The sequence below is a fragment of the Vanellus vanellus genome (genome assembly GCF_965231255.1).
Source record: "Vanellus vanellus genome assembly, chromosome: 2".
NCBI classification, from domain to species: Eukaryota; Metazoa; Chordata; class Aves; order Charadriiformes; family Charadriidae; genus Vanellus; species Vanellus vanellus.
Genome location: NC_138906.1, coordinates 124,180,977 through 124,208,975, shown reverse-complemented (window position 1 = coordinate 124,208,975; position 27,999 = coordinate 124,180,977). Strand labels below are relative to the sequence as shown.

At 39.9% G+C, this 27,999-nt stretch overlaps 1 protein-coding gene and 1 long non-coding RNA gene across 2 annotated transcripts; one reads left to right on the top strand and one right to left on the bottom strand.

Annotated features, from left to right (window-relative positions):
- Positions 1-22: 22 nt before the first annotated feature.
- On the top strand, positions 23-18,454 carry LOC309686712. The gene is made up of 5 exons (XR_014270565.1): positions 23-44; positions 332-409; positions 3,305-3,375; positions 9,014-9,073; positions 18,437-18,454. It is a non-coding gene; the product is annotated as an uncharacterized lncRNA (long non-coding RNA).
- On the bottom strand, positions 17,723-27,978 carry MCM4 (minichromosome maintenance complex component 4; the record flags this gene model as incomplete). Its single annotated transcript, XM_082499458.1, has 16 exons — positions 17,723-18,290; positions 18,676-18,809; positions 18,918-19,146; positions 19,697-19,904; positions 21,246-21,373; positions 21,718-22,083; positions 22,691-22,950; positions 24,076-24,196; positions 24,715-24,935; positions 25,385-25,523; positions 25,961-26,056; positions 26,140-26,235; positions 26,390-26,488; positions 26,578-26,741; positions 27,540-27,698; positions 27,909-27,978. 16 exons carry the CDS (start codon positions 27,976-27,978, stop codon positions 18,198-18,200), a joined length of 2,583 nt encoding a protein of 860 aa, XP_082355584.1. The 3' UTR covers positions 17,723-18,197.
- Positions 27,979-27,999: the final 21 nt, after the last annotated feature.

Below are 27,999 nucleotides of genomic sequence, written 5' to 3'. Positions count from 1 at the left end.
CCGGGTTGAGGCTATCTGGAAGACACAGTCGGCGGAGTCGGTTGGTTCGTAGCCTTTTATTCAGGGTTTTTCTGGGCGTCGTCGTGGGTCTCACAAAATCTAGTTTTGAGGTCTGGGGGGTGCTTGCTTGAAGGAGGAGGCGTAGCGGCTGGTGCAGCTCCTCAGGAGAGGGGGTGGTTTTGTGGGTTCTTCTGGGGTGCTTCCTGCTACTGTGCTGCGCTGCCATGACTTGGGCTCCAGCTCTCCTTCAGTGGCTCTCAACAGCTACCACACCACCAGTCTTACGTTGTGTTAGTAAAAAGTCAATCGCTGTTGTTTTCTTTCTCTTCAGATAGAGTCTTCAGCTAGAGTTCACTGAGTGTATCATTGAGCCCAAAAAAGAAGTGGAATAATCAAATCAGAAGATAATGTGGGTTGAAGAACTTGTTGAAGTGGGTGCTAACTTAAACTTTCTGTGTTTTTAATTCAGCTGGGTTGCGGTGGTGTTGTGCTATACCTGTGTTTTGAGTACACTGTAAGCAGCTAGTTTCATCAGTGAATGTAGCTTTTCTATTGATAGGTCTGGTTTTCCTGTTCTAATTCTAAAATGACTGTATAATGTGGTGGTGTATAAATTAAAAAAGGACAAGCTCTCAGATTTTCATATGGACCTAAGTAATCAGATGCTAAACATACATTGAATTTCAGTGAGTTCTGTGTACCATAAGTCTCTAACCTTTGAATATTGCATTCAAACATATTTTCCAGATCACTCTATGTAACCAGTTCCTTGGGTCTTTTTCTGTTTTGTTTGTTTGGGCAAGGTTATTTTTCTTAAAAGTACTGTATTATTCTGGAGAAATATTCACTTAGTGAGTATATGGTTCCAGTCCTTTGTAAAATCCACAGGATGTAGGAATCTTAATCTTCTTCAGTCTTCTTCTAAACTAGGTAATTCTTCATCATTCCCACCCCTGTTAACTTTTTCACCAAAACTGAAAGATGGATAAAAATCTGAAAGGCAAATTATTGTCCATTGTTGTGTGGAAATCGATGGCTCTGCAGAGCCTCTAAAGGAACATGAGGAAAAAGCTCTGTGTGCTGTTTAGTGATAGCTGGTTAGTTAGGTGGCCTACGCAGAGCTCAAGGCATAACCAGCACACATTCTGGAGTTACAGAGAATGTGGAGAAAATTTGGATTGTTACAATAGTGATTTAGAAGACAAAGGTTGCAAATCCATTTGGATTTATAGTCAGTCTCACTGCTTTTGTAACAAATTTTTTTTACTATTATTAAACGGTTTGTTTGGAAGGCATATCTGAAGCTGGATAGTATGTAAAATTAATAACAGGTTTTCTGTATAGCCATCTTGGTTAGTTCAAGGAGGGTATTGTACACAAGTCTTATGATGCTGAAACTTTTGAAACCCTCATGAAGTTGGTAGAGATATAAGGTCTTCCAGAAAAATCAAAGGAGGGACTTGTGATGTGAATATAGCCGTTTTCCTAAAAAGGAAACCAAAAATGCACAATCATATTAATATATGACTTACTATTTCCCCATCTGGAAACAGAATGAAATCTTTGCCAATCTGGAAGCCTTTTGAGTATCTAGACAGAAATGTAAAGCCCGTTGATTCTTTTAGAGAGAGAGAATGATAACTCAGATAACTTGCTCAGTATTTCAACTTTCCTCTCAAGTTTAGGATGTTATGAGTTGAAATCATGATGGTCATTTTTGTGTGGTCCAGATAGAGATCCCAAAGATCAGCATAAAAGGATAGTCTGATCTCCCTCTGAGCTGAAATCTGAGCTCACTGCCTCCTTAGTACTAGGTTAACTTAAATGCCAAAATGGTAAATACACGCAAAAAATGTTACAGTTTTCTACGTCTTACAAAAGCAGCATATTTAATATTAATTATCTGGGGCCCTTGCAGGCTTCTGTTGTGGCTGCTCGCGCTGACTGAATTTACTTAGGTTACCTGGCTAAGCTGTTTCCAACATTGATTCTTTGATCAATATTACAGCATTTTGTACTAATACGTTACCTCCCAGGTTGATTTTCCTCAAACAAGGTAATAGCAGTGGCAAATGTCACTAAAAGTAACAAATGTTTGGGGTTTTTCTAGCATGTTTTTTTCTAGTGGTTTGGGCACAAAATGATGAATGGTGGTAAAATGGAGGGGAAATTTTGTGAACAATCAATGAAATCTTCATCAACAAATAAAGTTTTGTTCTTATTGTGGCCACTAAGAACAGAAATAATTTTGGGAGGAGGTTTCTTCTGACTGACAGACCTGCTGTGTGGCTTTTTGAGTGATTTACAGTACCATTTTTTTGTTTTGTTTTCCCCAAAGGAGGGTGTTGATTTTGTTGCCCAATTCCATATTTTGATACGTTTTTTTCCATAAAGTTACTTCTGAGGTCCAGAACACATTTCCTATGATGCTTTAAATACAGATTTGGATACAGAACTGGAGACATATTTATTTGTTTCATCTTAATGATAAATCTATCAGCTTGAAGGTTAGGCTGTTTAAAAGAATGAATTAAACATCATGTAGCTGTTCTTAGGATATTTTGTCACTGCTTAATTTATAATTAGTTCTGGGGCTTGTTTGTTTTTAAGTAAATTTTCCCTCACTTGCTGCGTTAAAGCCTTAAGACTACCAGTGCTTAGTAAAAAATTAAAAAGTTTAGGCAGCAGTATTTGCCAGTTTGTATGCAGTTGTAAACCTGCTTGGGGCTTCCCTTAATTAAGCCTAGTAGATGTGCTTTACCATTTTAAAGCTGGCATGATGAACCCCTTTTCCTGCCTGGGATGTGTTCATACAAGCCTAATGCAAACACAATTAGAAAAGTTCTGTTTGTTTGTTTGCTTTACAATATAGGTGTTTTTAAGACTTGCTTGCTTTATTTTTATTTTATGATAGTGTGAAATCTTAAAGAGTTACTTTTATTTTTTTTTCTCTAAATGCCACTTTCAAAGAAAGAAGACTCTAGTACATAACTTCCAATATAAGGAAACCTTGGAGACCCTACATTCTTTCTGTTTTCTCACTCTGATCTTGCAGAGCTGAAACAAAAAAACTGAACAGAATTTTCACTGCTGTTTCATTATAGCAATGATTTTTTTTACATTTTAATTATGTATTCTAGATTGTTATATGTATGTGGGAGTGTGCGTCTGTCTCGTGATACAGTCACACCTTAAAAATTCCTGAGAGATCTAGGTAGACAATGCGAACTATTACTTTGTTTCCCATTGTTCCATTTGCCTGAGTTCTTTTTTTTTTTTTTTTTTTCATGTAACTTGGGCCCAGAACTCCATTGCCACCAGAGAAAGAACTGGAAGAACTCTACCTATTCAGTCACATCTATTATGTGGAAATGGGTAAAGTCATTTAGCTGATTCTCTTCCACCTAGGGATTATAAATAGGAAAAAATCTGTTTTAGAAAAACATAATCTTTAAATGTATCCAGATTCTCTAAACAGTCATAATTGTTTGGTGTGAACATAAATCTACAGTTGCTTGGAAACACAGACCTTCTGTTGTCCAGATGCAGCTCAGCTGAATAAAACACGTGCTGTTACATGAAGGAGTCCGGATTTCATGTTAGGCAAAATTCCCACTTAAGCTGTCAAAAATAGTGTACTTTAAGAAAGACCTAATTGTTTCTGCGTTTCACTGGAAAGTTGTGTTCTGTTGTTGCCTACCTGAAACTTCTGTAGGGGATTAGAGCTCAAGCAGTGGACTCTGACTGCCCAGCTACCAGTGTGATATTTGCATAGAAAAACAATTGGATTTTTGGTGGAAAGTTTTGTTGGTACTTGAGACACATCAGATTTCAGTACAATTTATTGAAAAGTACTCTGTGAGTGAGAAAGTGAAAGTACCAAGGGACAGTAAACAGAGGGTTCAACCCAGAGGGGGAATTAGCTCAAATGGTAGAGCGCTCGCTTAGCATGCGAGAGGTAGCGGGATCGATGCCCGCATTCTCCATTTGCTATTTACAAGTGTTACTTTTTATCACCACTGTAAACTACACTTCCTTTTTTCAGTTGCCAGTTGTAATTTTTTTTGCTGTTTTGGGAAAGAACGGCTTGTAAACTTCTGTTTTGTCTAAAATTAGGGTAACTGCCTGCACAAAAAATGGAAGAAATTCCTGTTTATGCGTTTTAAAGAATGAAACAAAAGCACATGGACAGATACCACTGTTTTTTCTGATTTTTGGCTGTAGTACAATTTTAGTGCCCTGTATATACTACCTTATGTTGTGGGGCTTTTTTAAATTTAGATGTATTTTTCTCTAGCAATTCTCTAAGAATTAATGAATTTTAAGAAGCACATGCACGGTAGGAATTATTTAAGTTGTTAGTGTTGATTAAAGATGAGCATTTTTTTAAAGTGCAAAGTATTTTCTTACATTGGGTTGAGGAAGAAATTGGGTGAAATTGTGGGAGATTGAATGTCGGTTGAAACTGAGGTTAGGAACAAAGGTGTCATGCCCATCCTAGCTACAAGAAGTGCAAGCTAGATGGAGAGAGAGTAATTCTACAGTGAGCTGATGATTATATGGACAACTACATACTTTTATATCTTTTTATAGACAATTTCACTAACTTTTCATATAATTAAAAACTAAAAAAAGTTCTCACATTCAAATTCAATGCACTTGTAAGGGATAGAAGTGAATTTTATTGCCTGTATTACAGAATTACATTAGTGTCGGATGCTATTGTGAAGATACCATTTTTCAGAGAGTACACAAGTGTAGTCTGCTTATTGAGATTTCTTTTTCTTGTTTTATTTGCTGTATGAAATGGTATATATTGCTAGCTAGATATTTTCTTCCACAAACCTGAACAACTTATGGAAGAAAATCTTACACCACCATAGATGTTTAATCTCTCAAAACACTGGAGAATGCGGGCATCGATCCCGCTACCTCTCGCATGCTAAGCGAGCGCTCTACCATTTGAGCTAATTCCCCTTGCTTGATGTCATCAAGTGCAACTTTAGTTCTGCTGAATCATAGCTTGGCTGCTTTTGCTATAGTTACTTTGTTGAGTCAGTCAGCTTATTTAATAACCCTGAATTATTACTGTATTTATGTGAAAAGCCTGTTAGCGTAGAAGTTGGAATACTCACTTGACATATGAGAAGCAGTAGTACTGATGCATTTTCTGCTATGTTGCTATGATAAAACAATGCTTACTTGCCTGAACAAAGCTTCCTCTAGTGCTAATTCAGGAAGGAGAACTATTTTTTTACCTCTTTTACAATGCAGATACCAAAAGGCTTGTAAATCTAGAAAATATACTGTTAGAAGTCACTGAATGGCAATGAGATTTTTCTTCACTGTGTTTTTTAAGTCTTTTTATTTTGTTTTCCAACTTTATTTTCTAATTAGCTGTGTGTAAATGATAAATGTAATGGTTTAAATGTTTGTGTTTATCATAGTTTGTGGAGAGAAAGCATTCATTTATATCTTATTAAGTTATATTCTAGGTACATCTATCTACCTTTTTGTACTGACTTTGATGATTCAGCTAAAATTGTATTGCATCTTAAATATATCAGGTTACTAAAAACATTCAGAAATATAAAAATTCAAGTGCAGTCATGCTAACTGCTGTAAGAAGCGCATTGGCAAAGATCTATTTGCGGGTTATCAAATTGAGGAATCTTTCTGGATTTAAAGAACAAAAATGTATTTTACAGTGAGAGTGGTTGTACTGATATACTATGAAACAACAAAGGCAATGAAAGTGCTATAATGAAAGATTTCTCACTTGCTGTTTACTAGCAGATCTTATTTTTCTTCATTTTACGTAAAACATGCAGTAATCCAACAATACATGTGCTGGTGTTTTTCTGTAATGGATTTAACTTACTGGATTGACAGTGTCTAGCCAAAAGAAAATAAATTACAAAATTAAGCACCAGCTGGTTACAACTTGTCTAAAGTAAGGTAGTACTTCAAATCTAGCACAATCCAGGCGTGCCCAAAATGTGAAACTAAAACTGCAGTATCACTGCAAGCATTCTCCTGGAGTTTAAATATTTTCCTGTATTACCTCAATCTCTGCGCAGCTATAAATAAGGATTTGTTCTTATCATTTCTTGCAATATATTGTAACTGACTTTGTCTACCTCACTGGAGTAAACTGGAGAGGAAATATGCAAATACACAAAAGTGGTTTCAGTGCTTCTTCCAGGCACACATCTTAGGGTCAGTGATGGCCCACTGCATGGCTGCAGCTGGGATCTTTCCCATATTGTATTTCACAAGGTTCAGCTCTATGTACAGTTCTCTTTATGTACCCTGTGCAGTCTGAGTCAGTATGAAAATGGCAGATAACCTCTCCCTTTTTTTCACCCCCAAATCTCACTCTGCTGCCCCTGAAAAAGGATAAATCAACTGCGAGTTGGGTGGCACTGAAAGGCTGCAGGTTGTGAGTTTGTCATGTAAGTTAGCATGAAGTGCCTCATCATGTTACTCAGGGGGTTTGTCAGCTTGGACAAAAAAATAGACAAGCTCAAGGTCAAATGCTAGTAAGTGTTCTGAACAGCTGCCCTGAGCTTACTACCCATGATAAAGGAGCAGTCATTAAAGGGAATGCAGTTTGCATTTGTGGCTGCTAAACTCTATGATTACAGGATATATTAGGCTATCATGGGGGGAATTAGCTCAAATGGTAGAGCGCTCGCTTAGCATGCGAGAGGTAGCGGGATCGATGCCCGCATTCTCCACTGTCATATTTTGGTTGTGGTGGGAGGAAAAACAGTTAACTAAGAAAGACGTTTTCATGTATTGAACTGGAATTTTGAAGTGAAATAAGCTCTTATTTTTTAGATGTACATAGTTCTTTTCTTAAATGCTGCTATATTTTTGACAAGAATAAATTAAAATAATTACTCATTTTAAAAAAAAATAGAAACCCAATGTGGAGAAACCCAAATGCCGGAAAGTACTTCCTCTCAGGAATTGCAAGTAATGAACTTTTTTATTTTTATTTTATACACCTAGAAAACATGTCCTTTCTGGTTTGTCTTGTTTCTTACTGCTTCATTTGGAAATGCTAAATGAAATACTACAAATTTATTATTTGACACCTTTTTTGGAATCGCAGTCGAATGTGTTTCCATTTGTGAATGGACAGACCAGTGCAAGACAGAAAACTCTTATTACATGTATGGAACTGCAGATTTTAAATCCACTTTGAAAATCAGAGTTTTGTGATGCCTATTAATAATAAGAGGAGGGGGAATTAGCTCAAATGGTAGAGCGCTCGCTTAGCATGCGAGAGGTAGCGGGATCGATGCCCGCATTCTCCAGTATTTTGTTAAACAGGAATTGTTATACCTAGAAGTAGAAACTACCAAAACAAAATATGTAACTATTTTGGTAAAATGTTAGTTTTGTTTTAATCGGGGCAAAAATTATTTCCTTCCTTCCTTCCTCCCTCCCTCCCTCCCAAAGTCAGACTTATGTAACTGTTTATGTCAATCCTCTGACATAACTGTTGACTCTTCCTGGCCAGTTTCAGTCAAATTTGGCAGAAAGAGAATTCTGCAATATGATATTTTTCCAGACTTTGTGAAAAACAGTGGATGAATGACAGTTAGAGACCTGAATCAGCATGTCTTTTCTCCACTTGTCCAACTAGGATGTAGTTTGATATATTGCTGTTTAGGAATGCTTGTTTTTCCCCAACTGCTCATTCTGGTCCCTATCCAGAAATATAGAATCTTTTCATTTACAGTCTTTGTGAAGCTGTTGTATGAGCTGGATTAGTCAATTCAAGTTTAAGGGTAAAGTTTGTCATAGAATCATAGAATTGCTGAGGTTGGAAGGGACCTTTAAGATCATCAAGTCCAACCATTAACCTACCCTGACAAAACCAGTTCTAAACCATGTCCCCAAGTACCACATCTACCCTTTTTTTTTAAACACCTCCAGGGATGGCGAATCCACCACCTCCCTGGGCAGCCTATTCCAATGTTTGATAACCCTTTCAGTGAAAAAATTTTTCCTAATATCCAATCTAAACCTCGTCTGACATGACTTGAACCCATTTCCATTCGTCCTATCTCCTCTTGTCACCTTTTTCTTCCCAAGTCTGTATCCGAGAAAGCACACTACAGCTGATGTGTCTTTCAGCTATGGCCTGTGTGCAGGTTATAATCGAGCTCCTTCACCTTCTCTTCTACTTCTGGTTTTGCCGAGCTGCTTGTAAGAGGGTAATGGTTGGATGAACTAGGTTGGATGGGGCTTTGAGCAACCTAGTCTAGGGGAAAGTGTCCCTGCCTGTGGCAGATGGGTTGGAACTAGGTGATCTTTAAGGTCCCTTCCAACTCTAACCATTCTATGATTCTAATGCCCACCACACTTGTGTTAGAGCTTCAGAGATAACCTTGACCATCTAATTGATTCACTGACTTCCCCTAACACCTTATTAGTTTCTTCTGATCCTTCTCCAGATGTGTGTTTCTTTATGGTGCACTTCCCCCTGGCCCTTCTAGAAGCAGCTACACAGCAAGCACAGCTTTTTAGATCTTAGTGACCAGTGCTGCTAAATCTGCTGTAACTAAGCACCATACGATGTGCAGAAAGGCCTACTGATTTCCTCACATCTTCTGTCTGTTCATGGCTGAGGAAGAAAGTGTGCATGGAACTAGCAAAACACTGGTATTATTCCACTTCTTGGTGTGTCTCCTTATACTTTGGAGGCTGAAACCTTCCTCCTGAACTCTTGGGCATACCTAAAAATTTGTGTACCAGTCTTAGTGACTACTTTCAGTGTGATTAGTAGACAGAAGATGCCTAGAATGGTCATACTAAATGACATCCTTCTGACAATAATCTGCGATGTGCTTATACCTACTGTATACACACTTACTTTCAGCAGGGTTGTTCTCAGTGCGCACTGTTGACACTGGGTTCTTGGCCCACCAATATCCTTTACTAAACCTGCCTCATAGAAATGATTCCTGATCATTATCTTTGTGTGATTTCTTATCAGCTGTTGAAAGCAGTGTGGATGAAGATAACTTACACGTCTATCTCCTGAGAATATCTAATGGTGAGTCTTTCAGAGAAAGAATACTTTTCCTTTTAGGATGACCACTGAGTATTCCAATATCTCTTCAAATAAGCAAATAGATTGATTTTTTTTTTTTTTTTTTCCCCCCTCTTACCCTTCATGAAGTAAAGGCAGAGCACAGTTTGGAATGTTTCTCAGTAACATCCATCTTCAAGTTTTGCCAAACAGGTTATGTAAGGATTCTAACCTGTTTGTTGCATTTAGATAAAATAAACCATATAAAGCAGTTGTGCTGCTTGTTGCGTTAAAGGGGCAAAGTAGTTTTGGCAGAAAATAAACCCCCTTGCATTCTAACGCTCCTCACTGAGGTGGGAGGCTGGGTGTGGCTAGGTTTAAATTCTGAGTGATGCCCAATTCGCCACTATCAGCCCAGGTGCATTTAATATACTAAACTGTTATGGTTCTGGATACACAAATAGCAGACTGCACTTTCAGCCCAGTCGTGCTCATGAACTAATATGGCCTCGCTTCAGTCACGTTCAGTGAGAAAACCAAAACGACTAGCTGCCTACACAGTACAGTTTATTTAAACAACAGATACACAAGTTCTTTTGGATTGCTGGTGATAGTGACTGTCTGCAAAGCACATGCGAATACTAAAGATGCTAGCAATATAGCTTGGTTACAAAAGCACTAAGTTATAAAACCACTCTATATAGAGATTTCTAAGTTTCCCTGGGAAGCACTTGGTATAGCCAAGTGTTCGAATCTTACCCACAAGCATCCTTATGGGGGGGAAGAGAGGCTTAGCCTGGCGACTGGTCCCAGAAGTCCACGATGGTGTCTTCCCTCACATCCCCCTTTTCTTGGGCTATTTTTATACTATTTTTTATCTTCAAGGTGGAGTTTTAGTGACTCTAGTCATAAATACTTTCATTATGATTGGTGTAAAATTTTCTCGCCTCTCATTTAAAGGTATAGTTTACGAAAAATTCAGGGCGCAGACTCAAAGCAGAGTGGTTGCACCTTGGAGGAGGGTAGCTTTTGGGATGGAGGTGTGTTTTGGTATTATAATGACACTATAATCAGCAAAGTTCACTAACGGACAGCATTTCAGCAAAAAAAATGACAGATTGTTGGCTCAGGGTAACAAGTGGGCAGTTTATCAGTTCTGTAAGACCTTTGAGGGCTCCATTCAGTCCCCAAGTCCCCAGTTTATCACAGAGTTTTAGCCGTGGTGTCTCCTCTCTGCTCCCTCCTTCGCACTGTTTTTCTTCCATGGTGCCATCTCGTTCCCATGTTTTCTGGATTATCGCAGGGTTTGGCCTTGAGTCTCCAACCCACTCCACTCCCCGTGTTGCTTTGCAAGCAATATTGTACAGGGAATCGCAGATGTAGCGGATTCTTCACATACCAGCTGCAGCTGTATTTTACCCTAGGAGCCTTTTGATTTTGATGTGTGACCAATGCTGTATTATTGATCATTTTTGGTAATCATTCCACTCTGCTGTACAGCTGAGGAAGGTCTACAAAGCATTATATTTTGCTATAAAAAAACCAGCAAACAGTACCAGACACTTAGGAGCATTATTGTTTATCCCAGGGGAAATAACTTACCTATCGGGGTCATTCCCACATTTGCAATTTAAAACAGTTAAGCCTACCTCAGCTTCCTGATCAGCCTGGGGCTGATCTTTTCAATTATTGAGAGGAAGCTGAGAACAATAAGGAAGTATTTAGATGGATTTCTATAGCTAGACCGTGTATTGCTGAGAAGCTGGATCAGTCCCATAACAATGTTTACTTTGTACTCAATTGTTTGTATCGATTTCAGTTTGGTTGGAGTGTTATATAGCATGTAGATTCCATGAGACTCTTCTAATAAGGGTTACAGAGGCCACTATTTTTTAAAAATGACAGGAACTGTGTGATCCTGGTATGTAGCTGTTATACAGTGATGGAACACGAGTGGAACTGTCAACCAAGCAGATGTTGCCAAGACTGTTTACCTAGAAAGATACTCTTAAGGACATGCCCAATTAATGAAAAAAAATTTGCTTATATAATGTCCTTAGAGCTTCATAGCTACTCAGTACAAGCTGAAGAGCTTAATAGCTGTTCTTTGGGTATGGAAAGATGGGCTAAGAACTAGCTGGATGATGGAGATGCTCCCCCTTTCTTCATCTTCCCACCTACAGGTACATGTATTAAAAAGCAAAGGTAACATACTATGTGACTAAAACTGAGATAAGGTCATAAATACCAATGCAGGTAGCTTGCCTAGCCTTACTATATTGTTGGAGGTTGGAAGGTCAGCTCACTCAATCACCATTATGTGCCTGGATACTTCGGCTCAATTCTGTCTTAATTTCTTCTGGCTTTAAGTTGTGGAGGTAGTGATGCGCAGTTATGTTCTGGACCAGTATTTGCATTCTCCTGGTCCAAGTCTGGATCTGGTGTTGCTGGAAAAGATTGGCAACTGGAAGGTGCTCCAGACTAAGAACTAGAAACAGGAAGTAACTCTTCCCTGGCTCCCAATTCAGTAAGCTTGTGCCAACCATTTTTTCATTGGGTGAGAAATGCCAAACTCTGAAGGGTCTCTTGTGGTTACTTCTTTTGGGGACACAAGAAGGAAATGACACTTGAATATTACAGTATTGGGCAGTATGAAAGACTACGACAAGAAAAAATAATTTTAAGAACAGCCAGTTTATCAGCTTTTTTTTCTTTTTTGGTGTCTGAGGCATTCAGAACTATTGATGTTTTAAGCTTTCTAGTATCTATAAGAATTAGACACGTAACAGCTCATGAGTCACAAAAAAAACTTGCACCAGGACTGTAATAAAGTTAACCTCTTAAAATGGAGGAAGGATGAAAAGCTCCTCTACTTTCTAACATTTCTTTTAGAGTTCATCAGATATACTCTCTGATATATCTTCCACACAAGAAAGTTTATTAGCTTTCTTACGCCTAGTTATTTGTATTGTTAAGACTCTAGATATTATTTTATCTAGTAGTTTTCAGTAAAAAGGCTAGGGAAGACTGTATCGCTCTTGCTTCAGAGCTAGGAAAGGTTTTAATTACTAGAGGAAACATTATGATTTTTCTTGTATTTTGTCTGAAGCATTTGATGTTTGGTCAAGACTAACAAAGGAGTCTTTAACTAGGTGAATAAGAAATCTGATACGAGTTGGTCAGTAAGTTGCACTAGTAAAAGCCTGCTTCATACTAGAAAAAAAATACTGTATGATAACAGTTAAGAGATAGTTGGACCACAAAACCATACAAAAAATATGTGGGGTTTTTAATTGTGTTTATAAAAGAAACAATTTAACCTGAAGATGTTGTGAGATTTTTCAAAACAAAATATGCAGGCAATACAGTGGTTCCCTGATAAGATTTCCACTCACAAAATAGGGTAATTGGAAACTCTATGCTTCATTAGAAAGGGGGCTCAAATTTAGGCAAAAACAATCCAAACCTACTTCTACCCTATCCAGTTGAGAGGTGGGACATAAGGAGCCACTGAACAAACCAAGGGAATGTTTTCTTTGCAATGAAAATATAGGGACAATGAGAAAGAATGCGTTAGGGATCTAAAAAGTAACTATATAGTAATTATATAAATATAATTAGTAGGTCTTCAGCTCAAATTTTATCATAGAATCATAGAATGGTTAGAGTTGGAAGGGACCTTGAAGATCATCTAGTTCCAACCCCCCTGCCATGGGCAGAGACACCTTCCACTAGACCAGGTTGCCCAAGGCCATGTCCAGTCTGGCCTTGAACACCTCCAGGGATGGGGCATCCACAGCTTCCCTGGGCAACCTGTTCAGTGTCTCACCACCCTCAGAGTAAAGAATTTCTTCTTAGTATCTCATCTAAAACTACCCTGTTTCAGTTTAAAATCGTTACCCCTTGTCCTGTCGCTCCCTGATAAAGAGTCCCTCCCCGTCTTTTACTGTAGGCCCCCTTTAGGTACTGGAAGGCCACTATAAAGTCTCCCTGGAGCCTTCTCTTCTCCAGGCTGAACAACCCCAACTCTCTCAGCCTTTCCTCATAGGTGAGGTGCCTCCAACCCTCTGATCATCTTTGTGGCCCTCCTCTGGACTTGCTCCAACAGGTCCATGTCCTTTTTATGTTGGGGTCCCAGAGTTGGACACAGTACTCCAGGTGGGGTCTCATGCATCTCTCCCTGCCTTTGCTTTCTGGGGCTTGGGTGGTGTGGCTAGAGCACTTGCTGATGAAGACTGAGGGAAAAACGTCATCGAGCACCTCAGCTTTCTCCATGACCTGGGTGACCAGGTCTCCCATTTCTTTCTGGAGAGGGCTCACATTCTCCCTAGACTTCCTTTTATCACTGATACACCTATAGAAGCTTTTCTTGTTGCCCTTGGCATCCCTGGCCAGATTTAACTCTATCTGGGCTTTAGCTTTCCTAACCTGATCCCTGGCTGCTCAGACAATTTCTCTCTGTTCCTCCCAGGCTACCTGTCCTTACATCCACCCTCTGTAGGCTTTCTTTCTGAGTTTGAGTTTCTTCAGGAACTCCTTGTTCGTCCATGCAGCCCTCCTGCCTCCTGGCATTTTTGCCTGATTTCTTCTATTTTGGGATGCATTGCAGCTGAGCTTGGAGAAAGTGATCCTTGAATGCAGCTTTCTTGGCCCCCTCTTCGTTCCAGGGCTTTATCCCACAGTACTCTACCAAGCAGATCCCTGAAGAGGCCAAAGCCTGCTCCCCTGAAGTCCAGGGTAGCAAGCTTACTGTGTGTCCTCCTCGCTACCCTAAGGATCTTGAACTCCTCCATCTCTTGGTCACTGCAGCCAAGGCTGTCCTTGAGCTTCACATTCCCCACCAGCCCCTCCTTATTGGTGAAAACAAGGTCCAGCATGGCACCTCTATCGCTTGGAGAAGCAATTGATGACTTCTAAAACTTTTTTGACAGTAGCAAATACAACACTTTTGTTTTCCTTATCAATTTGGAGTCCAGAGATGCCAGTCACGAGGGAAGTCTGGTTGTGTTTGTTGTGTAGACAAGCTGTACTCTTGAAACCTTACAACCCACAATTAACTAGCTTTTTGGTTTTGAGTATTAAATAATACAAGCTGGTGCCAGGCTGTCTGTAAACATTATTTTAAAGTGGCCATGCAAACTGGGAGTTGGATGACAGCCTCCATATCGACTGTCAGTTTACCTAACACATGATGAATCTCATACTTTTTAAGTAAACTATGCATGTATTTTTACAAGACTACATATGGTCTTGCCAAGTCAGAAAAAAATGCAAAATGCTTACTTTCTTCAGTCTGTCTTGCTGCATCCAGACAGCAAATTACAAAGCAGCTCTAATTATGAAATTAGATAAATACACAGCAAAAGTGGGATAGAATCACCTCACTGATCAGCTATTTGATATGCAGTCTTCAGTGCACTTTCTTCTTTTCCTGAGATAATCCTGGAAGACCTGGGGCCTTCTAGGAAGATAAAACTGCGATTCTTAGATTCATAGAATTGTCTAGGTTGGAAGGGACCTTGAAGATCAAGTCCAACCAACAACCTGACATTTCCAAAACGACTTTTAAACCATGTCCCCAAGCACTATGTCTACCTGTCTTTTAAATACCTCCAGGGACTGCAACTCCACCACTTCCCTGGGCAGCCTGTTCCAATGCTTAACAACCCTTTCTGTGAAGAACTTTCCTAATATCCATTCTAAACCTACCCTGGTGCAGCTTGATGCCGTTTCCTCTTGCTCTGTCACTTATTACTAGCGAGGAGAGGTTGACCTCCACCTCTCTACGACCTCCTTTCAGGTAGCTGTAGAGAGTGACGAGGTCTCCCCTGAGCCTCCTTTTTTCCAGGCTAAACAACCCCAGCTCCCTCAGCTGCTCCTCATAAGACTTGTCCTCCAGACCCCTCACCAGCTTTGTTGCCCTTCTCTGGACATGCTCCAGCACATCTATGTTTTTCTTGTAGCAAGGGACCCAAAACTGAACACAGTACTCGAGGTGTACTCACCAGTGCGGAGTACAAGGGAACAATCACTTCCCTAGTCCTGCTTACCACACTATTCCTGATAATAGGTCAGGATACCACGTGCCTTCTTGGCCACCTGGGCACACTGCTGGCTCGTATTCAGCTGGCTGTCAACCAACCCCCCCAGGTCCTTCTCTGCCAGGCAGCTTTCCAGCCACACTTCCCTAAGCCTGTAGTGCTGCATGGGGTTGTTATGACCCAAGTGCGGGACTTGGCACTTTGCCTTGTTGAACCTCATACAATAGGCCTCAGCCCATCGATCGAACCTGTCCAGATGTCTCTGTAGAGCTATCCTACCCTCAAGCAGATCGACACTCCCAACTAACTTAGTGTCGTCTGCAAACTTATTGAGGGTGCATTTGATCCCCTCGTCAAGGTCATTGATACAGATATTAAAGAGAACCAGCCCCAGTAGCAAGCCCTGGGGAACATCACTTGTGCCTGGCCACCAACTGGATTTAGCTCCATTCATCACCACTCTCTCAGCCAGTTTTTTACCCAGTGAAGAGTACATCCATTCAAGCCATGAGCAGCCACTTTCTCCAGGAGAATGCTGTGGGAAACTGTGTCAAAGGCTTTACTGAAGTCCAACTAAACAACATCCACAGCCTTTCCCTCATCCACTAAGTGGGTCACCTTGTCATAGAAGGAGATGATTTTTGTCAGCCAGGACCTGCCTTTCATGAACCCATGTTGACTGTGCCTGGTCACCTGGTTGTCCTGCATGTGCTGCATAACGACACTCAGGGTGATCTGTTCCATAACCTTCTGAGGCACTAAGGTCAGACTGACAGGCCTGTAGTACCCCAGGTCCACCTTCTGGCCCTTCTTGTAGATGAGCATCATATTTGCTAACCTCCAGTCAACTGGGACCTCCCTAGTTAGCCAGGATTGCTGATAAATGATGGAAAGTGGCTTGGTGAGCACTTCTATGAGCTCCTTCAGTACCCTTGGGTGGATCCTATCTGGCCCCATAGACTTATGTATGTCTAGGTGCTGGAGCAGGTCACTCACCATTTCCCCATGGATTATGGGGGCTTCATTCTGCTCCCCACCCTGTCTACTAGCACAGGGGAAATCCAGAGGGACTGCTAAAAATAAGACTGAAGTTTGATGAGGCCGACTAGAACATAGTCTTAAGGAGTACATTATCTCAGTTTTGATGGGCAGGGGATAATCTTGACAAATGTTTCTCACTTACGAGTTTACATCTGTTCCTACTGAAGCACCTAACAAAACTGGGGCTGACTAAGATCGAGTCACGTTCTAATCAAATCTGTGCTTGCAGAGAAGTGACGTACCAGCGGTAGCAAGTGACATTTTTTTGGTCTATCTTGTACTGGTTCCCCACCCACCCTGAGTAACCAATGACTGCAGGAAAACAGAAGAGTACCATTCCATTTTACTTTACCAGCAGCTTCTCTTTATATTGTCAGACAAGATAGCAGATCACTTCAACCATGGTCACTTAAAGTAACTTACTACAAATAATTTCTGCCAGTAGACCTATAACTTTTTTATGCCTTTTGTAGGATGTATAAAAGTCTTTAATGCCTTTCTTCTAAGACATTCTTCTATGACAAGTTTCTGGCAGAAGTGCTTTCCCCTGGTTGCATAGTCTGGTTTTTAAATGACTTCAGCTTTTTAAGTGAGCTTAATTACAACTACTAACAGCATAGGGTAAATACAGCAGTAAATTATGATATACAGTTTGAGACTATTGCATAGAGTAAGGAAAATATTCTCAGTCTAAGGAAGTTACTTTCATCTTCCTTTTACTTTGTGTACATGTCAAATTAGCACATGGATGGTTAAAGAAAAAAATCTGATTAAAAGATCTTAATCGAAAGACTGTTTACAAGCATTTCCATTCTGTATCTACCTAATTACAGTGGCTTATTTAAAAAACAAAAAAGCACTACAGACTGAAAACAAATCATCTCTTATCAACTACTACACATAGACTTTAAGAGCCACCTAGTGGGATTATTCGGCAAGTAGCCTTGTGCACACTGAACGCAGTAATTCATAACAAGCATTTTACTTTAAAAAAAACAAAACAAGAAAATCCACCCAATCAAAACCCCCTAAAACTAGAAGATGGTGAATTAAGAGTCATCTTAAACTGAAAGGGAGCCAAAATCCATTTTACACATGAACACTAGGAGTATTTATTTCATCTTAAAAGGGCTAAGTGAGCAGTTGAGATAAGCTGTCTGCTCTGAAGTGAATTAGGGAACTCTTCTGCTAGCTCAGCTGTGAAAACAATAGCAGCTATTGAAATGCAATGGATGAGAGCATCTACTGTGCCTAGAATGAGGGAAGATTCTCCAGTCATGTGCTACTGGACCTTGTTCTTTCAAGAACGATAACAGAGAAGGTGGGTATCTTCATTTATCTAGTCATGCTTAAATATGTAGTAAGAAAATTTGGTTTCAAGTAGAATCTGCCTGCCTTTTTTTTTGTTTTTTGAACATTGAGGATACTACCAAAGTATACTCAAGTTAAAAAAAAAAAAAAAAGCAAGCGCAAAGTTCCTTCCTGTTCTCACAGAGCTTCCTAAAAACTGCAGAATTCTAGATTGAAAAGTGCTCTGCAGATACGCTCATTTTCACTTAAAATGAATGCTAAAGAGCCATTTTAAGTCCAATAGCTTTATTTCAGGTTACAGCAGTACTAATAGTCAAATTGCATTTAATAAAAAGTCATTTAAGATGAATTTTTACAATTCAATCTGAAATACATACAACATTGTTAGCATGTTCTACAAAACCTCATAAAAATACGTGGCACTTACTATATTAGTAATTACATTTAGCTAAAATGTAAATAGCATTATTCAGCTAAGGATTTTTTAGGTACTTTGTAATCCCTTGTGCTGACAGAAGTGCCACTTAATCGTCACTACACTTGTCATAGCAAACGATGGTCCCAAATCTTGAAAATCTTGCAGACTGGCAATATGGTAAGTAAGGCAAAGTAAAGCCCTGACAGTTGGCTTGCAAGGAAAGGCTATGCTTGTCATAACAAGTGATAGTCCCAAATCTTGAATATCTTGGAGACTGACACTATCTTAAGTAAGGTGAAGTAAAGCCGTGACAGCTGGCTTGCAAGGAAAGGCTAACTTACAGCAGTCTAACAGTCTTTCCAGTCACAGTCAAGAAGTCATCATCAGCCAAGGCACGAAGTGCTTCTTCAAACATTTCCTTAGTGACAGCCTTAAAGAAAAGAAGTAAATCAAGTAAAGATAGGCCGGGGGGGGGGGGGGGGGAGAGAGAGAATACTTTAAAGACTGTAAAAATGCCATGCTTCCTACCAATTTTCTTAACATTTTTTTTAAGCTTTAGTATGTCTTTTTTTGCAGTTCAAAATGTGGCCTGGAACCCTGAATCTGAGTTTGCTATTTCAGAAGTCAGAATAAACTAAGGTACAGCAAAGATTCAGCTCATTTATCCATAGAATTCGCTGTCTGGTCATGTCAGCTGAAAAAGTTAGTTCTCCCTATGCCTCCATAATGTGATTTGAGAACAAGATAATGTTGATTTGGAAAAACATCACGCTTTCAAAATTAATGAAAATGTAAAAACAAAGCAGGAAACTTACTGTATCTGACTGTGCTCGGAGATCATCAAAAAGCTGTTGGTATTTCAAAGCTGGTGTTTTACCCTTTGACTGGATTAGCTTCCTTAAGGCTTGAGCTAACTCCTCTTTCCGCTTACGAGCTGTTGCGCTCATTCCTTACAAAAAGAAAGAAAACACTTCAGAAGTAAACTAAGGAGGACAGGTTAGGTTACATTTAAAAATAACAAAAGCCCAACAGCATCCCAGCTGTTGAAAACACAAACCTGTAGTGAGAATGGAAATGTCCACAATTCCGGTCCTTGGATCAGTGGCAGACTGTTTCAGTGCTTCCCGATGGAGGCGTTTTGCTTCCTCTACATCAATTGTTTCAACTTTCTCAGAAAAGCGTACTTTAGCATGCGCTTCTGCCAGTCGGATCAGAGACTCAAGTTGTCGAGGATATGCAGAAACCATTCCCCTACCACTACCAATCTTCCTCATGTCCACATATGCCTGAAAAGAAGAGACTTATTAATTTTTTCAGTAAATCCTGTTATTTTGAATATTTTTCAGAGTCCCCTTCATCCCACACCTCTTATTTCATAATATGAGCAATTCTAGCAAGCTGTTTCAAACATTATTTATGCTCATATACCTTCACAGTTCTTCTGCAATGAAGGATAACCACATCACATATACGCATTTCCCTTATAAAGCAATTAAACCATGACAATAAGTCAATTTTTGAATCACTTTAAAAACTTAGGACTAGTCTTACATAATATTGCTTGTGTCTGTGTTGACACATTTCATTTCTGTAGAATTTTATGCTTTAATAGAAGTGATAGAAGCAAAACCAACACATCTGAAAGCTAATGATCAAGAACGCAGAATGACTTTCATACTGATCCATCTTTCCTTTATAAATGCTGGTGATTTTAGAGACGTTCAGAGAGTCTTATAGAAAAATTGTATATGAATAGGAAGCATACACACGAGGGAATTTTGCCATTTTTGACAAGTCAGTAAGGACTCGGAACATCATTAACAGCAACTCCTTTACCTCAATAAGGGCTTGGCTTGCTTCTTCACTTAACCTAGGATTGACATAACTACGAGCATATGCAATGTAATCCCTCAGTACTGCCATGTCCATGTATTCCTCCTCCATCTTTTCTTCACTTTGGTAGTACAGTGAAACCAAATGGCGAGCAAGACGTCTGTCATAAGCTTCATCACGTGGATCCAACATTAAAAAGATCAAGTCAAATCTGAACAGGATAAGAATCCAGTATTAGTGTTTATACTTCTCTGCCATTTGAAGTAGTTTGTTTGAGGGTTTTTGACTTAACAAGTAGAGGTAGGAGTTATTTGACTATTACTTCCTACTGTAAGTAGGAGTTGCTCCATTGAACCGAAAAGGTAATTTTCTAGAATTCTGAAAGTCCAGAACAGCACAGTGGATGTGCTGTCATCCTATGGACTTGAAACTTTGAAAGCGAGATACATCCTGCAAAATTCAGATCCTGTGTTCAAGCCTGACAGTTTTTGTTTTCTACAATAAAAAAAAAAACAAAACCCACCACCACCACCACACATAACAGAAACCACACAGTCAAAAAAAACCTCCACACACACAGCCAAATACACAGGAACAAACTTGGTGCTAAAGAAACTGTCCTGAAAGGCAACAGCACATACCTATATGGTTATTTTATGCATATGAAAACCGTAAGTAAATAAATATGCATATAATTAAAAAATTACACATGGTTTAATCCTGAAAAAAAGAACTGGTTTATAATTTTACAAACAAGTATTCCATTATGCTCAACTATAGGCATTTTTAGCCAGCCCATCGTGTATTTTCATAAGCTTAAATCCAATAAATGATAGAACTGAGATGCTGCTCAAGGCTGGTTTCATTCAGTACACCCATACTAAGGTACCATTTGTCACTAAATGGCAAAACTAAGGAGCTCTTAATTAAAATCTAAACTGTAGATGTCACTTCAGATTTGTCCAGTGCACTTCAAATTTCCAGCTAGTGTGGGAACTCCTCACAAGATGCAACTGTAGCACACAGACAGTTTAACTTTAGATCAGTAGATGCTAAATGTTGCTTTACCAGTTATCACCCAAAAGGGTAGCAGCACTGCCACCTCCCAACTGAATTTTACAGAACAACATGAAGTAGGTACAGATCTTCAGATTCTATCACCTCTGCTGCAAGTTCCCTAATCATCAATTTCACTGTCAAAGTTTTATGAACTAAGAAAAACATCCTGAGTTTTCGTTGAAGTTACCAGTGCTTTAAGTTTCAGAATAACTCTTTTCTAGGAGATGACCATAAAACAATAGAAAAAATATTTAAGTAAATAAAGAGATCCTATAGATCTCATCAACTCTTCTGTTCAAGGTCAGTATGTAAATACTAAGAGGCAGTTGTCTGTTAACACAGCACTTGTAAGAACAGCATTTAAAATGAATGCTAAACAAGTTTTGCCCTATGCTACAAAGAACACAATTGTTCTGTTCTGCTACATTTACTCATTTTCACAAGAGGAAGTATAACATCTCAAAAATGAGACATGCAAGTGGGAATCGAGTACCTTGATAACAGTGTATGAGGAAGCTGGATATTTTCAATAGTAGTCTTTTTCGGATTCCACTGTGATTCTATAGGGTTAGCTGCTGCTAGGATAGAGGTACGAGCATTCAGTTGGCAAATAATTCCAGCCTGTCAAGATGAAAAACAGTTCTGAAATCAGCTGCAATTATGTGCCACCAAAATTCCCTCCCCTTCCCAACTTTATGAGACCACTGGTGTTATTAAAAGGGTCCTGTAGTAAAAAACTGCATTGCAAAAACCTTTTAAAGGAAAGCAAGAACAAAAACATAAGGAATTACTACAGTTTCCTACAAAAGCCATATTCTTCTATAAATGAATTGTTACATAATCTAGGATTGATCCACTGACAACAGGAAAGTGTAATGCTTTGTTCTTCTGCTAACGTCTTGGTTTCAGCTGCCTAGCTGATACCATACTTGGTGCAGAGAACCTGGAATTAAACAGAGACTTACCTTTGCAATGGAGAGAGTCTGTTGTTCCATTACTTCATGTAGTACTGATCTTGTGCTTTCATTCATTTTATCAAACTCATCAATGCAGCAAATGCCATTGTCACTAAGTACTAGAGCACCTGTCTGAAGAACCAGTTGCCGTGTTTCTGGATCCTTCATCACATATGCAGTAAGACCAACTGCACTTGAGCCTTTGCCAGATGTATACTGGCCTCGAGGAACCAGGTTATAAACATACTGGAGCAGCTGTGATTTACTAGTACCAGGATCGCCACAGAGAAGAATGTTGATCTCAGCACGAAAATTGCCTCTTCCTGTGTGAGTAAAGTCCTTTCTCGATCCCCCAAAAAGCTGAAGCAGAATACCCTACAAAAACATTCTCTTTAAAAATCAAAACATCACCTCTTATATAGTTAATAGAGCAAATTCAGCTGCTGAACTGAAACACTGCTAAAATTAACTCGGATGTAGAACACTTGAAACTGGTTTTAGAAGTCTTCAAAAGGGTTCATTCTTTATAGATATCCTCAATTCCAGTTAATTACAAACATATAGTTAAACTGGTAGGTCCTACAAACTCGACTTATAATTAAAGTTTCAAATTATATTTGTTCCAAATGTATTCCAAAACTTATGTAATCAAAATTTTGATGCAAATTCTGCAGACAACAGGAAAGACAGCATAGACTATTGTCTTCCCAAAGGATATATTTAATCTAGGACCAAAGTACTATTACCTCTTTTGTATCATTAAGAAGTGCCATTTTTATTAGCTCCTTAATACCATGAAAAGAGTTATGTATGATACACTTATAACCAATCCCATCCTGACAAGACCATGGAGTTTTAAGACTGCTCAAGATACAGTTTTCTGAATTTTGAAGTTTCAAGTCATTTTTATAGCAAACAATAATTAACAAATTACTTGCCTATGAATGCATTTCTTACAAGAGAGATACAGAATTTGATTCACCTTTTTGATATCTTCATGCTCATAGATACTTGGGGCCAGTGCTGAAGAAAGTCTCTCATATATGTCTGCTTTTTTAGAAAGCTCTTTCAGGATTTCCACACGTTCCTCTGTAAACATTTTTTGCTCCGTTTCCTCATCAACACCATGCAGGCGTTTTGCATCCGTCTTGCGATAGTGTATGACATCAATGTGGGTCTTATAGACAGATTTTACGTTGCTGACCCTTGGATTAACTCGAATTGGGACTGCCCTGTAGATACCTAAATAGTTTTTAATCACAGCATTAGATATGAAGAAACATGATAATTTCAAAATCTGAAAATTTTACAGCTTCCCTTGAAAAGCTTTTCAAAACAGCCACTGAGAAGAGTCTGGTTCTCTCTTTTTGACACCACCAGCCCCCACACCCCAAATCAGGTATTTATAAACATACTGGTAAGATCCCCCTGAGCCTTCTCTTCTCAAGCTGAGCAGTCCCAGCTTTCTCAGCCTTTCCATACATGACAAAGGCTCCAGTTACCATCATGGCCGTTTGCTGAATTCACTCCAGTGTGTTCACATCTCCCTTGTACTTGAATAGCCCAGAACTGGACACAGGACTCCAGACATGGCCTCACCAGTGCTGAATAAAGGGGAAGAATCACCTCCCTCGGCCTGCTGGCAACACTCCTAATGCAGCCCAGGAGGCTATTGGCACCACAGTCATGTGGTCTATCAAGCACTGTTTCCTTCTAGTTTTGTTTTTGTCTGCAAGTTTGCTGAGGGTGCACTCTGTCCCATCATCCAGGTCATTAGTGAAGATACCAGCGTTTGGCCCCAGTATTAACCCGTAGGGTACACCCATAGTGACCAACCTCCAGCCAGACTTTGTAGCACTCATCATAACACTCTGAGCCCAGCAGTTCTGCCAGTTTTAAATCCACCTCGCTGTCCACTTATCTAATGCATACACCATCAGTTTCTCTATGAGGATGTTATGGGACTCAGTGATGAAAGCCTCGCTAAAGTCAAGATAAACATCCACTGCTCCAGTCATCTCATCGTAGAAGGCTGTTACCACTGTAAATCCATGCTGACTATGCCCAGTCACCTTTTGTCCTTCACATGGTTAGAAATGGTTTCCAGGATTATTGTTTCTATTATCTTCCCCAGGGATCAAGATGAAGTTCACTGGTTTGTAGTTCCCCAGGTCTCCTCCTTGCCCTAAGAGTGACACTGACTTGCTTTCAGTATCTTAGCCAGTCACCGTGACTTTTCAAAGATAACCAAGTGACCTTACAAAGACAGTGGCCAGCTCCCTCAGCACTTGCAGGTGCTTCAGGTCCCTTTATAGACAGTTAAGATTAGAGAAAAAGAAGGATGCAAATACTCAAACCGAATTTTACCTGTGACATTAACTCTATCACCGGGCTGAACTTTATCAACAAGGTCGTTGTGAGCAAACAGTGCAACCGTATGTGGGGTCTGTCCAGCTGGCATATCTTCAGGAGACTCCTGCAGTTTGATCTAGCAAAAAACACTCAAGTTTTAGTTTCAGAAAAGCAAAGTTTTTCCATACAGCACACAACAGATTCTTGTTATCAGCAGTCTCCAGCATCCTTTTGAATCAGGAACACTGGTCAAGAACAAATACCCCCACTCAAACAGCAAAACTGATTGCTAATAAAAAGATATGATGAAAATGAGGATTCTGCTGGTTGATAGTGGTATGGCTAAAATGCTGTTACAGATGAGGCTCATCTAGTCCAGATAGAAACAGACATACTATATATAAAGAGGCTTCCACACAGACACATTAAGATATGTATGTACTTCATTTTCTCCTTATAATGCATTTCTTCTTCAAACTAGACTTACGCTTTTGCTAAGTTGCTTCACCCATTTCACATTCCAAAACACGTTTCCCTTTTCAAAACATTCACCCTCAAGATACGTACATTAATGCTACTGATGTTATTAGGGGGGTGGGGGAGCAAAAAAACTAGAAACTCTTTAATTTTAGCCACTACCTAAGGGCAACATACCATCTGCTTGTCAGAGAACATGGATCGATTGTGAATCAGTGCCATACTGTGCGTTGTGTTACAGTTCTTGCATACTGATGGTTCAGCAATCCTGCCACGATCGATTTCTACTCTGGTGGTGAAAGCGCAAACCTGGCATTTAAAGAATGCTTCTTGCATCTCGGGAATTAACTGGGAGCTTCTGATGACCATACCACTGATGGTGATAAGTTGATCAATATCTACACAATATAGAGACTCGTGTCATCACTTCATACTCTTATGATTTAAAATAACCTTCAAATTTCATGTTACGTTAGTTTTTAGGTGAGAGGTAGACATTGGGTTAGGTACTAACATTTTGTCTAAGACAAAGCAAAAGGAATCATCAATGCATAGTACAAATATTCTGATTTACAGAAGTATTTATATAAAAGAAAGAATCCTTTGCATTTGCGGAACTAGGAACATGAGTAGCTGATGCCAGGAAAGATTTCCTTTATGAACAGGTTATTCTGCATTTGGGGTCTAAAGCATTTGCTTCGGACACAAACTTGTATAAACAAAAGACACTGGTCTGGATGGACTCCAAGTACAGTTTTACCCAGTCTCTTTGTAATTCTATGTTAACATTCAGTAAGTTTGTATAAATCCTTAAGATTCTTTTCTAATACAGTAATCAAAGGTTTACCTTCAGGGTTTAGACTTCTCATATTCCTGGTCTTCAGTGCATTATACGGCCTTACTTGAATTTGGTGTTCTAATATTGAATCAGGGTAACGATCAAAAAAGATCTCATTGGCAGCCATATCAAATGTTGGGATGACTTCCTGTATAAAATTGTTAGATAAAATTGTTAGAAACAGTTAAGCTTAAAAGTTGAAAAATAATCATAGAAGGAAATATTTTTGCATGAAGCATTTTATGGTTTATGGGTGCTGATCAGTCAGGAATGACTAAAAGTTACACCAGCTGAGCATTTTACTACATAACAGAAAACAGATCAGATTTATTCATTTGAGTATTGTGAAGGGAAAAAAAGAAAAAAGTACAAGACTCCAGACATTGCAGTTTATCAGCTAATTTTGTATGTACAAGGTACCCACATAGCAACTGCTACGAAACAAGACATTTCATACTAAGTAAAATAAAGAAGCCAAAAATAACACCGAACATACAAAGTACACGCTGCATTTAAACAAACATATTAAAAGCCAGAAATACGAAAGGGCCACTTGAAAGCCAGAAAACAAGTGCACTAGTTCACCTGAGGATAGCAGATCAGTTGCCTGTAAAGATTTTCATCAAATGATCTTAGATGGTCACAATTTACATTCAGGAATGGTTCCCCGACCATGTTAATCTGCAACATATTTACAAAGAAACCTTTAGATCAATGGCATGCAAGACTAAAAGAAAAGTTGGCTTTCACTGTGTTACAAGTACCTCTTCAAGCCGTTGCATATAGCGTGGCTCGTTAAGATCTAAGCCGATGTCTTCATCCTCTTTAGCTAGCGGATCGATGAAGCGCTGAAGAAACCTCTGAATGTCAGAGGTAACAGGGAGACAGAGGGGAAAAGATGAGCACAATTTAGTAGTACAAACACCTACTTTGTATCAGATTCAACTAATATGTGTTTAAATCAAACTAGCTTTTCGTTTTAAAAAAGGAAAAAAAAAGTTGGTGTTAACCTACCTGGAATTTTTCTTTGCATGAGGCTACGTTAACATCTGTTCCCCAAATAACAAGCTTTTGTCCAAGAGATTGCTCAGTTGCTACTATATCCTCAGCCGGCTGCATGGAAACAAATAAGGCATACACAAATATATCTACTGCTGTTTAAAAAGAAGTTGTCAGATACAAGATCTGAGGCATCTACCTACCCCATCAGAGTGTAAATCGACTTGTCTGGCTTTACGGACAGACCCGAGATCCGGCCTCTGCCTAACCGGAGTTCCTCGTACCCCACTTCGTGGAGTACCCTCTACCCTGGAGCTGGGTGTGCCGTAAGTCAGGGGTGAACTGATATCAAAGTCAAGCGGAATAGCTATTAAAAAAAGAAGATATGTTTTATTATGACTATCAAGACACTTTACGTTTAGAGCAGACTAAACTTCAGCCTCTGCCTTGGTCTCACCATTCTGTTAACTGTCATAAAATGAGCAGAACCAATCAATTCCAGTGTTTTGTTAAAACAATAAAGATGTTGCAAGTCTAGCTAGAGCTTTTCTTTGCATTAACACCTCTTCTGAAAGATCTCAAGTGCTAATAAAGCTTTGCTAGAAAACTTTAAAGTAGTACTGCATTTAAAATCTACATTGGTGTTCAAGCATAAAAAGTCAAAATGTAGCATTTTAGACAAAACACGTTTTTCAGTATTTTTGAGGCAGTACAACAAGTGACACGACAATTACCAGCTCCTGCAATTAAAACCAATCCTATATATAAAAACAAGAAAAGCTTTTTATAGCAATCAAATGAATTCTTTCTGCATTAATAATTTCATTGATTTAATTTTATTATTTTTAGAAATGCATAGAAGAGTAAAGCATAATCCCTGATCCATACTCACACCACAATTTGAAGCTACAGCAGCAGATCTCCACCCCTGACTATGACTACGCTGCTGCTGCGCTAAACTCAAATGAGAAACTTGAGGCAAAACTCTTTTTTGTTTGTTTTCCTGTATTTTTCTAGCCAGATCCATTTTCCGGGCAGCTCACTGCACAGCGGCGCAGGGACCCCGCCCCCCTCCGGCAGCCACGGCCACGGCCTGACCTGGGCCACCGCGGAGCTGCCCGACACCTCCTCCCCCCCCCCCCCCCCCCCGCCCCCCCCACGTTACCGGAATGGCGGAACTGCGGGGGGCTGGAGAAGAGAGCGTCGGGGGCACCGGGGCTCTGCGCGCCGGCGGGCGGGGAGGTGGGCATGGGCTGCAGGTCCCCGGTGGAGGTGGAGTCGTCTGTCCTACGCTTCTGCGACGGAGGAGACCGAGCATCTTGCGCTGCCAAGACAACAAGCGGAGACGGCGTTTAAACCGTCGCGCCGCCGCAGAAGGCGAGCCCAGGTGCAGGCACGGCGGCCGGTAGAACACTCCCAGGACGGAGGGGAGAGTCCGTCCGTCCCTCCCTCTCCCCCCCCCCTCCCCCCGCTGCCGAGGAGCCGCGGGCTGGCTCCGACCGCATCCCCCGTCCCTTGCCCTCACAGCACTTACGAGTCGGTGGGTTGCTGCCCCGGCCACGCTTCCCGCGGCGGCGGCTGGGGGTGGAGGCGGGCGACGACATGGCGATGCTCCGGTTCCTGCA